Raw genomic sequence first — 13050 nt, 5'->3', positions numbered from 1 at the left:
TCTGCCGCGTACGCAGTGTTAAGCTCAGCTAATTTGCTTATGAACGAAGCCGTTATTAGCGTCAGGGAGCCCCTTTCATGAACCAATGTGTCTAATAAAGCATTTACACGAGTTCACTCATGATATATAACAACGTGTCTAATAAAGCATTTACACGAGTTCACTCATGATATATAACATGTCTAATAAAGCATTTACACAAGTTCACTCATGATATATAACCAACGTGACTAATAAAGCATTTATGATTTACACGACTTCATTCATTGTCTTACAGAAATAAATCACAACCTGCCTGAAGACGCGACGAACCCTCACGTTTTAGAAGCCGTAAATTCTCTGAATGAAGGATTGGCAATACCTATCGATTACAATGCTCAGAGCCCCGATGCCAGATCCGAGATTACACAACCAGAACAACAATACGATTGTTTCCAAGAACTAGAACAATATCTTAGAGGTTTAAATCATACAGTAAATACTCACGTTTTACAAGCCGTAAATTCTCTGAATGGAGGATTGGCAATACCTATCGATTACAATGCTCAGAGCCCCGAAGCCAGAACCGAGATTACACAACCAGAACAACAATACGATTGTTTCCAAGAACTAGAGCAATATCTTATAGATTTAAATCATACAGTAAATCCTCACGTTTTACAAGCCGTAAATTCTCTGAATGGAGGATTGGCAATACCTATCGATTACAATGCTCATAGCCCCGAAGCCAGAACCGAGATTACACAACCAGAACAACAATACGATTGTTTCCAAGAACTAGAGCAATATCTTAGAGAATTAAATAGCCAAACCTCTGATAATCAAAATAACGTACCGATTGAAATTGATGAGGAGAGACCAAATTATTCTCACCCCATGATCAATATTGACGCCGAACAAGTAGGCTGTGGAGCGGCTACAGACCCGAGCATTAGAATTAAAAAGAGGGAAAAGTTCAATAACACAGAAATTAGAAGGAAAGTAAATTTCTCCTCATTAGAGGACATCAGCAGTTTCTCTGATTTTCACAACCACGTTTTAGGGATTATAGATGAGATGGTAGATGTTGCTCGCGAAGCCGTAGAACCGAACGACGTCATGATTTTTCAAATTCACGGACCTAATCTGAGCATTTCAGAACCTATTGAAGTGACCTCTGAGGGAGTAGCGTTAGATTCGTTTCTATCACCTCTCGAGAAAGCTATGCAGAGCAACCTTGAAGTCTTGACGAGCGACGCCGTTGATTTGGTGATTCAATTAGTGCACGCTCCGAGGGGAGGGAGTGGGGACAGGAGAAAATTATCAGGCCTCCTCCATTCCGAAGTTGTAAGGAAGAAACTCAGACATTTATACGTTTTTCAAAACGAGGGTAATAATTTATGTTTTGCGCTGTGTGTCGCCCAGCTGCTGAATCCTGGGAGGAGTCGTTTTGAGATACGCAGGATAGCGGAACAGTTACAGGGAGATGCGGGATTAAGACACCATGACGAAGTCGGGTTTGCGGACGTACATCGATTTGAGAGTCATCTCAAGTGTAAAATTGTAGTGTTGCACCGTACCGTCTCCAAAAAAGGATATTCATTTTTTCAAACCTCTGAAATCCCCAATGATCGGACTTTGTTCATATTTTTACACGATAAACATTACTATGGTGTAAAAAACATAAAAGGACTTCTAGGCGCGGATTACTTCTGCAATTACTGCTACGCTACTTACAATGACCGCAGGAGTCACAGTTGTAAATACGCGTGCGGCGTCTGTAACGATTCCGAATGTCACAAACACAAACAGAAGAGTCTCTTACAATGCCCGGACTGTCTAAGACTGTGCAGATCTCAGTACTGTTATGACAAACACAAGGAGTCGAAAAAGACGAATGAAAACATTACGTACACATTATGCGAAAGAGCGTACTATTGCGCACAATGTAACACGATGGTTAAAACATCATTCGCTGGGCAGAAGTCTCATAAATGCATCGGTCAAAGCTGTCGTCTCTGTGGGGAAAAGTTGGATGAACTGTTTAATCATCAGTGTTTTATCGAACCTCTAGAGAAAGAAAAGCGGAGCAACAAACTCATCTTCTACGATCTGGAATGTCATCAAGCGACGGGCGTGCACGTAGCAAATTTTTTATGTTGCATGGATTTTAAAGGAGAAACGTGGACGTGGTCCGGGGAAGACTGCGTCAAAAAATTCTTTGCGAAATTCCGCAAGCCCGCATACAGCAACTATATGTTCATAGCACACAACGCTAGAGGATACGATTCCTATCTCCTGCTTAACTACCTGGTGAAAGAAGGCGTAGCTCCTGACATTGTAGCACAAGGCAGCAAAATTCTGTGTTTTACCGACCCCGAGTTTAATCAGAGGTTTATCGACAGCCTCTGCTTCATGCCTATGAAACTCTCCGCAATGCCTAAAGCTATGGGGTTCGAGTCAGACGCTAAAGGATACTTTCCACACTATTGGAACATCCCGGAACATCAGGACTATGTAGGGCCTTACCCCGCTCCCGAATTCTACGGTGCCGACAGCATGATGCCCAAGGATCGCGAGGAGTTCTTCCGATGGTACGAGAAGATCAAAGGAGGAATCTTTCTATTCAAGAAAGAGATGGCCAAGTACTGTAAGAACGACGTAAAGATTTTAAGGCGAGCCTGTCTGATATTCAGGGAAGAGATCCTGGAAAGCACAACAGTCGACCCCTTCAGTTGCATCACCATAGCCAGCGTGTGCATGAAAATCTTTAGAACAAAGTTTCTTTCTCCACACACATTGGCCATTCCACCGTTGGATCATTACGTCGGGGGACAGAAATCTTTTTCGTCTTCTTCTATCCAATGGTTGGAGTATGTGGCGCAAAAGCGGAAGATAAACATTCAGCACGCTCTGAACGGTGGGGAAGTGAAATTTGGTAAATACGCCGTGGACGGATACAGCGAGCACAAAGGCGTGCGGAGAGCGTACGAGTTTTTAGGATGTTTTTATCACGGCTGTGATAAATGCTTCGCCTCGCACGAGCATCACCCTCTGACCCAAGGTACAACGTATGGGAGTCTACTCGAGAGAACGAAGACGAGAATTCAACACTTGAAGCACACTTACGATCTGCGAATGACCTTGATATGGGAACACGAGTGGAGCGAGATGAAAAAGACCGATGAGGATGTGAAAAGTTTTCTGAAATCATTTGACTTTCCAGAAAGGTTAAATCCCCGCGATGCCTTGTTTGGAGGGAGGACCAACGCGTTAAATCTGCACTACGTGGCTCAACCCGAGGAGAGGATCGATTACTACGACTTCACATCTCTCTACCCATTCGTCAACAAAACAAAGACCTACCCCCTCGGACACCCCGTGGTTGTATTCAAGGACTTCCTACCGATAGAACAATATTTCGGTATAGTCAGAGTCAAAGTTTTGCCCCCCAGAGGCTTGTGGGCGCCTGTTCTGCCCTACAGAGTAAACGGCAAACTCACCTTCCCTCTCTGTAGAACCTGCGTGCTACATCGGCTGTCGGAGTGCGAGCATAGCGACGACAAAAGAGCCCTGACGGGTACTTGGTGCACTCAAGAAGTGATCAAAGCCGTCGAAAAAGGCTACGTGGTGCAGAAAATCTTTGAAGTCTGGCATTTCCCCTTACGCTCCGACACCCTGTTTGCGGATTACATTAAAATGTTTTTGAAAACTAAACAGGAGAGCAGCGGGTACCCCTCCTGGGTAAAATGTGCGGCGGACGAGGAGGAATACCTGAGAGGGTACGAGGAACATGAAGGAATTCGTCTGGACGCTGGGAAAATAACACATAACCCCGCCAAGAGATCTGTGGCTAAACTAGCTCTAAATTCTCTCTGGGGAAAAATGTGTCAGCGGCCCGACAGACTGAACACGACTCTGATCACGCAGCCTGAAATGTTTTTAAAGTTTATGTTTTCAACGAGCATCAAAGTCAGGGACTTGTCGTTCTTGAACGACGATGTAGCGCTTGTGCAGTGGCGACAGGCCGACGTCAGATGCATGGACCCCGGCGTCTCAAACGTTTTCATAGGCGTTTTCACGACCACCTACGCCAGACTGGAGCTTTACGAGCTCATGGACAAATTGCAAAGAAGGGTTCTTTACACAGACACAGATTCGGTGGTGTTTGTCTCCCGTGACGGAGATTGGATGCCGCCGTTGAGCGATTATTTGGGGGGACTCACCAGCGAGCTCTCTGAAGGCGATAGCATTGTAGAGTTTGTCAGCGGAGGGCCAAAAACGTACGGTTTCCGTACATTAAAGGGTGAGAACGTTATGAAGGTTAAGGGGCTCACGTTAAATTACACCAACGATAAACTAGTCAACCTGAAATCTTTGACGGAACTGGTCAACGAACACGTTAAAAACCCCTCCCGTTCTAGGGAGATAATGACGTCCCGCAACATGATTGTCAGGGATAAAATAGGCTTCCTCCTAAAAAACAAAACACAACAGAAAAGGTTCAGGATCGTGTACGATAAGCGCATTTTGCTGCCCGATTTCAGGACTCTGCCCTACGGGTATTAAGCTTTAACATTTTTGGGTCTCCGGTCATGGAGCATTTTGATGCTAGGTTTCAGCTACCATTTTCTTGTATAGTTTGCGGACCCAGTAACTGTGGAAAATCTTTTTTTATTAAAAAGTTGTTGGAAAAATGTAATGAAACGATGTCTAAAGTCCCGGATAATATCGTTTGGTGTTATACATGTTGGCAACCTCTGTACGATGATTTGATGAACAAAATAAATGTTCGCTTTGTTCAAGGAATACCCGAATCTCTGTGTGACGACCAACTGTTTCCTATAGATAGGACTAACCTTCTCATTTTGGACGATCTCATGAACGATGCCAGCAAAAACGACGAGATTGAAAAAGCGTTTACAAAATACACGCATCACAGAAACTTGAGCGTTTTGTATTTGGTGCAAAATCTTTTCTTTCAAGGTAAGACTAGTAGAACCATCAACCTGAATGCAAACTACATGGTTTTATTTAAAAATCCCAGAGACAAGTCGCAGATCAGCGTACTGGCGCGTCAAATGTACCCCGGAAACTCAAAATACTTTATAGAGTGCTTTCAAGACGCCGCGTCTAAACCTTACGGCTATTTATTAGTAGACTTGAAAGCTCAAACGCCAGAGGAGCTCCGTCTTAGGTCAAGCGCGTTTTCCTGGGAGAACCCCGCCGTGTACGTCCCCAAGAAGAAAAAATTCAAATAACGCCGGGAAAGAAAATGTCGGCTCGACTAAGGACGAACCTACCCGCGTTGAAAACCTTATATAAGTCACAACCCCGACGTAGGAAGGTTATATTACACGAAGCTTCGCCGGAACTCATACTTTCTATATGCGAATTGGCTTTTAATCTGCTCCGCGGGAACATTCCTCTGACCGCTAAACAGTACCGTGTTTTGAAAAGACAGAAAAAGTGGATAAAACTTTTTGCGAATAAAAGAGCTTCTGTAGCTACAAAGAGAAAAGCTATTAACCAGCACGGAGGTTTCCTTCTCCCTCTGCTCAGCGTAGCCGTTCCCTTTATAAGCAGCCTGCTATCGGGCAAAGGATAAAAAAATGGAGACTGCTGAGAAGATGTATTTGGTTCCTCAACATCAATTAGATATGCTTAAAAATGCGTCGACGGGTAAAGAAAATATAAGACGGACCGTTGAAAATGATTTAGACGCGGTTATGCGTCACATTTTATCTAGGACGGACATGAATCCCTACGACAAGGCTAAACTTTACTCCGCGGCTTTGCAAAGATTTTTAAACGTCGTTAAAAGAGGCGAAGAAGAAGAAACGTCGCGATTAACCCTATCCCTCCCCAAGGAACCGATCAGCCAGATACAGGATCAACCGGTAGATCTAAGCGTGACCAAGGACGAGATGGTAAAAGAGGTTATCGAAAACGTACCGGCGAGAGCCAGAAAAAATGCCTCCTACATTCTGGACAAAATAGCTAAATCGGGTCAAACGGCATCGTGGAATGATGAGGGAGAGCTTGTTTTCCAAGGAAAAAACGATTAAAGGCTCGCACATGCTGGACTTGATTAAAAACCTCACGGCTACCCACAAGATACCCGACAACAGACGCCCCCTAGGCTGGAATGAAATACTACACACGGTAGCTACATTAAATGTACCGTATTCCACCATTCCTAATGACGCCGTACGTCAAAAAGTGTCGACCATTAAAAACTCGACGAGTTTCGCCCCTGCTAGTTCTGATTCAACTAGTTCTGATTCAACTAGCTTGAGTTCTGATTATGCTTTTAACTCTTCGGCGTGGGTGAATTTTGATTAAGGACATAAAGACAACAATAGGCGGTTGTATCGTTTATTTGTTCATTGTAATTACAATTTATTAATAAAAAATACTAAAAGACAAAATGGCGTCCGTCTAATCTTTTACAGAGCATTTAAACTTTTCGCCGGAACACGCTCGCTGATTACAAGTAACGGAACATCTCTTATTCAGTCTAGTGTACATTTTTTTGACAAAAGCTACAACCATTTTATCGTTGATTTTTACATCGTCCTTATAATTCGATATAACTTGATTAAACGATCTTCCTTTAGCCCTTTGACATAAAAAGAAAACGCAGTGAGGGCCGCAGCAAACGGAATCAAAGCTCTGAACTTGTGTAGAGTTATGTCTTATTTCTTTGCAGTTCTTTTTCATAAATGAATAAATAGATTTAGGAAAGAGTTCGTAGTCTGGAGGGTTACCGTAAGAATCAAAAAATTCTCCGGACCTTTCGTCGTTCAGACACAGGGCCAACCAGTGCTCCCCGGGCATATGACTGGGGTGCGTGTTTACGACAAACATGGCGGGAAAGCGTTCCAGCTTAATGCTAGGTAGCCGGTCGCAGGGAACCACTCCCGAAAAGACTTTCTCCAAAGCGCGGCAGCTTCTCATCACCTCGGTAAGTTCTCCGGTGTCCATGCGTTTTTATTGGTAGTCGATGAGCACGTTACGGTGGTTATTTATTTGCAGTATGGTATCGAACGTTGCGTAAATAACGAGATTTATGGTCCTCGGCAGAGGATTTTTAAACCGGAGTTCCATTCTCATATTTCCGGACTTTATCAGCGACAGATGCTGCCCTCCTTCATCGTCGGGGGATAGATTGAAAGCCAGCAATGTGTAGCCTCCTATGTACTCTTCACGACCGATGGAAAGAGCTTGATCTTTAAGGTGTTTTCCCGAAGCCAGAATTAGCGAGTGATATTCGCGAACGGCGTTACCGGCTTGAAAATTCGGTTGAAAAGGCTTAGCGGGATGTTGGGTTCCGTCCACGTAGAGTGCGATAAACTCCGTGTCGTAGTGTTTGAAATTAAAGGGGTTTTTATTGTAGGCTCCTACGTACGCGTCGTTATCCACCATTCCTATAACGACGGTTTTTGGAAGAGGGCCCAGGAACAGATTTTCTTGGGTGCATACGCGGCTCCCCGCGGGTAAACTGAAGGTCTTCATGCACACCCTTTCCATGGGGTACTTGGCTGTGGCGTTCAGAAGCGCGTGCGCGTGGCCCAACTTCACAGCGGGAGACACGGTGACTTTTTTCACAAAAAGAGAAGCCGTGAGTATTTTTATAACGTAGTCCGTCTGTCCTTCTTTCATCAGACAAAACTCGTCTTTACTCCTTACAAATTTAATTTTCAGGTCCACTCCGTTCAGTAAAAATTTATCCTGAAAAAATATATCGGAGTGAATGTATCCGATCAGGTCAAAGGGACTACTTTCGCCGCTAAACGCGGCTCTGCTTCTGAGACCCATGTTCCGGCCCGCCGGGTCCGTAGCATCCATATGCTCCGCAGTGTCCTTGTAAAACATACCGCTTGAAAACTGAGTCTCCAGCGTGTCCTTGCCGTAATTCATGAGGCATTCCATGACGGCTCTGTAAGGGTACGTATTACTCGACTGACTGATGAGGCGGTCTCCTAGCATAACGTCCACTTGTGAAAAAAGGGAGGCTATCGGGTAGTTCACGACTCCGACCTTTGCGTCGGCGGCTATGTCGGTTCCGTCAGGGTTTGTGATTTTACATCTTAGGTATAAAAAAGTGTTGTTGAGATCCAGGTAATCGTCGCTATTACCCGCTACGTAAAAATCTATCGGCGCTCCTCCGTCTGCAACGGATGAAAGCGGCGGTATTTCCACGTACGCGTACTTTTCGATACTCGTTTGAGTATAAGGCAGAGTGAAGATATCCAGTTCCGTTTTGGCGCATTCGGTCGACATACTATGCAGAAAGGCCATAGCTGTTCTAGAAGATGTTCAGTTTTCTTTTGTTGTCGGAGGAAGGACGTTTACCGCTTCTTCGTTTGGTTTTATTCTTCACTTTGACCTTACTCGCGACGACGTTGCGTTTTTTATACGATGACGCGAGGCGTCTTCCGGGAGGACACCTAGCGTTCCTGCGGGCAATGGCGGCGAGTCCCGATCCCTCTTGCTTCTTGGCCACAATGTTGCTAATCACGTCGCCTACTATCCCTTTCGCGGCGGTTTTTAAATGAGGCGTTGCAATAGAGAATCCTCTTTTGATAAGGGGAACCGCCATCCTAAAAAGCGATTTGAACATACCACCGAGTCCCGCCCCATACATGACCGGGGACCCTTGGAACCCCGGAAGACCATTTCCGGCTTGATGCTTATAGTAGTCCACATAGATCTGAGGATCTCCGTAACTCGTTCGATGCATTTTTTTTTCTTTCTTTCTTTTCTTCAAATGCAGAATGAATGTTTTACCGGTCTAAAGTGAAGTTTAGCTATAACTTTCCCGTATTGAAAAGGTACTTCGATATTTTGATCGGATTTGATTTCGACGGTTATATCGTTTATGAGAGCTTTGGTAACACGTACGTAGTGTGGCTTATCATACGTTACTGTGACGAAATCGTGTTTATTCCCCCCTATATGTACGCATCTCAACAGAGGCACAAAGCTGTCCCCCACTCTCTGATATTGTATAATATCGGTATACATGAACAATGAGTAAATCCCTCCGCGAAGATCCGTAGGGAAGGGTGCCTCCGGCTCTTCCTGCATGAGGTGTTTGGATGCCAGACCGAGAATAAGCGAAAGGTTACCTTTAGCCTCCAAACAATAGGGTTTGGTGGAGGCCGCAAGTCGGATTTTGTTTATCAACGGACGGTATTCTAACTTTAGTTCGGGGTCAAAAGATTTCATCTTCTTATTCATTTCCTTTACGATGAGGTTTATGTCATCGTAATACCCTTGCGAAATAAAAAACCTCTTGCTCTCGACGCCTTCCCTTCTAACTATAAAGGTAGGTTCCATGCCGTTCTTCTCATGCAGATTGAACCACGTGTTAGGATATTGCACCTCCGCGAGTGCTACCTCCCACTCACCAGACAACTCTATAGGTTTTAAGAAATGCGTCCTGTAGCTCGAAATTCTGTTATTGGGGTATACGCCTCTCGAAGCGTTGCTCGGGAGAGTAACGAAGAATCCGCTTTCCTCCATGATTACGGAGTTATAATTTTATGCAAAAGTACAACGCCTCCTTTTATCCTTTCACGATGTCGCGGATTTCCTCGGCAGGAATCCACGAGTTAAACTTGTCCGGCCATCCGACCCACTTGACCAGACAAATCTTCTTTCGGTTCCTAGTCTTTTCAGATATAATCTTTTCTATTTTAAAAGCCTTATCTTTACCGAGTATAATCTTTTGCAGCTCCTGCTCGTAAAAGGTTCCTTGTAAATTTTCACCGTCGTAATCTTGCAGTTTGTATACGGGAGGATCTCTCCCTATTCGTTCAGAAACGGTAAAATATTCATCCGTAAAGTTCTGTACGTAACCTTTCTCAAACTGATGTTTTAATCGCGAAATTCTAACGGTATCGCCGACTTTAAACTTGAAACTCAATTTTTTTCTTTGCTCTCTCGGCGCAAACAATCCATACAGGGTTTTAAAAACTTTGAAAGAGTTCCCCTCGTTCACTTCTGAGGGCTTCATTTTGATGCTGCTATGATAGCTGCGGTTGTAGGCGTGAACCAGGTCTTGCACCACGTCTACGTATTTTCTCGTATTGACGGCCGTGAAGTATCTCCACATTCTGGTTTTTAACGTCCTGTTGAACCGCTCACACACGCAGGCTTTCTGTCCGGTCCCGGTAGCAAAGTGAACGATGTTATTGTTTTTCATTAATGCCTGGAATCTGTTGTTAAAGAATTCTTTCCCTTCGTCGGTCTGAAGTTTTTTAGGAACCCTCCTCTCCTTGAGAATCGATTCGAAGGCCTTGGTAACCTCGACGCCGGTCTTGTTCTTTAGGACTCGCACCCACGCGTATTTGGATAGTATATCTATACAGGTTAGCATGAACTTTGCACCGTCGTTATGCTCCGATAAGCCGGACATATCTACCAGATCGGCTTGCCATTGCTCGTCAATGTGTTTCACGACTACTCTGTTTCTTTTAAATTTCCCTGAGACCGGTTTATGTAGAGTGTAAGCATCCTGCGCCGCTAACCAGGTTTTGATTTTTTCAGCATCTACTTTTTTACCGGTCTTCTCCTCAACGCTCCTTTGCAGACCCGCTACCCCACCGTAAGACCCGGGGTTTGAGGGGTTATAGTAAATCTTTTTCAGCAAACGTTCGGTCATGTTGATCCGAATACAATGATGCAACAAATACGTTGTTTCGTGGTTTTATTATCAAACTTGACACATGAGATTACATTGCTTAATAGTTTTTATAAAACAAAACTTGACATGAGATTACATTGCTTAATAGTTTTTATAAAAAGAAAATGGCAAATGAGGATACATTGCTTAATAGTTTTTATAAAAAGAAATTGGCAAATGAGGTTACAATGCTTTATGGTTTCATAAACAAACTTTTGGCAAAAGAGATTACATTTATATTATGTTCATTTAATAATGAAAGAGTATGTTCAAAGGCTTCTTTTACATCAACCTTTTCATCTTTACTTAGTTTCAAAACACACACGTCGGTTACAAAGGTGAAAATGCATAATAGGTGAGCGTCTTTACATACAAAGGGTTTTTCAAACATGCAAGAAAGAATGCGTGATATATACGTATGCGCCGGATAACTAGTATTATTGGCTTCGGTGATCAGAGAACTCCATAGACCGCTAGATTCCCGTACTACACACATCAGTTTTTTTAAAGCAGATAATCTCTCATCGGCGAGATCGTAAGCTGTGACGTCGACGGTGTTGCTGAACAAAGAGATCATGTCCCTTATTAATTGATTGTTCTCGGATGTAGAACCGTCACGCCTGCTGACCAGGTTTCCCATAGTTTAGAACATTTCCTCTCAATTTTCAGACTGTTGAGGCTTCTTTTTCAGACGACTCGTCAAGGGCCATGGTTTCTTGCAGCGTCCAAATGTCCTTAAGGCGCTCCTGCAGGTCCTCGCACAGATCCTGACTTTGCTCTTCAATCTCTCTCAGAGCATCTTTGATGTTACTTTCGTGTTTTAGCTCCATCATCATCGCCTCAGCAGCGGCGGAGATCTTGCTGTGAGGAGGTGGATTTGAGACACCGCACATATTCAGCGCTACGGTCACCGTTTGCGGGAACCACGGCTTGAACACCTTCTTAAGCAGCTTGGGTAGGTTCAGACAGAAATAGCTAGGGTCAGGGTCGCTCAGGCATTGGTGCTGACGTTGACTCGGGTGATCGATAGCGCATCCGTTGCAGTTTTCCTTGATATCCTTATCGATAATCCCATCCAGCAGGGTTCCGATCACGGTTCGAATGATCTTTAGCACCTTCGTGCTGAGAACGCCGTCTATCTCATCGGCTGTTTTTTCGACTGAAGGTGTTTCGGGAGGCACGTTCTCTTTATCTTCAGGATCTGAAGGAGGCTGTTCTTCGTCGTCATTAGAGCTCGACGAGGAAGAGGTCTCGAGATCCTCCTCTAGGCTCGCCATGTCGATGATGACCAGTTTGTCGATGATGACCAGTTTGTCTTGCTCGGCTATGGTCGGCTCATTTATATCGGATGATGAGGAGTGGGAGGAGTCCTCCTCGTAGGGTTCCTCGATGATTTGCGACGGAGGCACGGCTTTTTCTTCTTTGCACTCCTCAAACATGCCGTACAGATTCGTCTTAATAGTTTCAATGCCCATGTTTTTCATCATATTCTTGAACAGATTATCGACCAAGGCGAAATACTTTAGCATGTGGTACCAGTTGAGACGCCCGTACTTCACCTCACCATTTTTCCCAGCGTCATCTCCGGGAGCCCCGCGTTTACGCGAGCAGGTCACCGCCAAACAGAGGTCTACTACTCCCTCGGCGAGCATACACGCTCGGATGTTGAAAACGTGGTACGGGCTTCTGTAACCTTTCCATTCGTGCTCCTTAATAGTATGAAGCGGCACTTCTCCTCTCTCCACAAGGTATTCAAACTCCGTACGCCATCTTCGGAACTCCTTCCAGTCGTACAGATCGTATTCCACTTTCTCTGTAGCATTCTCAAATACAAGGCCGGCCGTTCTTGGGATCGTGAAGAAGGTAACCGTGCAGGTGTTCTCGTCAAAAAAGTACCCTCCGGCACCCCTTTCATCTTTCAGAGGCCAGTAGCGTTGAGTGTCGCCCTGCGCCATCGGATCGATTCTTCTTTTCCACTTGAAACTTTTTTTAGGAGCGTACGGACAATCGCTTACCACCATAGACTGCATGGTGACTCCTCAAGGAAACGTTTCCCCTCTCTCCCTTTAAATGCTCGCGCGCTAAACACGCACCCCGGATTGGTCTGATGAGAATGCCTCTTCATTGGTTCATCAGAGTTTTGTTAACTGCTTGAAGTTATTCAAAGTAAGCATATTTGTGTGCGCGTGCGCGGTCTGTGTGACTAGGGGGTATGTATGTGTGTGTGTGTGTGTGTGTGCTGTTCTGTTCAGGGGAGTGGGTGTGTGTGTGTGTGTGTGTGTCTGAGATCCTCCTGTTCTGTTCAGGGTGTGTGTGTGTGTGTGTGACTACGGGTGTGTGCGTTGTTCTGTTCAGGGGAGTGGGTGTGTGTGTGTGTG

At 44.7% G+C, this 13050-nt stretch overlaps 1 protein-coding gene across 13 annotated transcripts in view; it reads left to right on the top strand.

The window, feature by feature from the left end:
- The window catches only part of LOC143473219 (uncharacterized), a 31797-nt gene that overhangs the window by 12207 nt on the left and 6540 nt on the right, over positions 1–13050 (top strand). For 2 of the 13 annotated variants that reach the window (XM_076970102.1, XM_076970101.1), the window contains exon 5: positions 278–6333. The exons of the other annotated variants lie outside the window; for them this stretch is intronic. In XM_076970102.1, coding sequence (XP_076826217.1) covers positions 278–4548 — 4271 coding nt within the window. In that variant the 3' untranslated portion in view covers positions 4549–6333. Of the gene's footprint in view, positions 1–277; positions 6334–13050 lie in introns of those variants that run through there. 13 annotated transcript variants of the gene reach the window in all.

Source organism: Brachyhypopomus gauderio, chromosome 13 (assembly GCF_052324685.1).
Source record: "Brachyhypopomus gauderio isolate BG-103 chromosome 13, BGAUD_0.2, whole genome shotgun sequence".
Classification (NCBI taxonomy): Eukaryota; Metazoa; Chordata; class Actinopteri; order Gymnotiformes; family Hypopomidae; genus Brachyhypopomus; species Brachyhypopomus gauderio.
The sequence above is the reverse complement of the archived record's forward strand: the minus strand, read 5'-3'. Positions and strand labels throughout refer to the sequence as shown.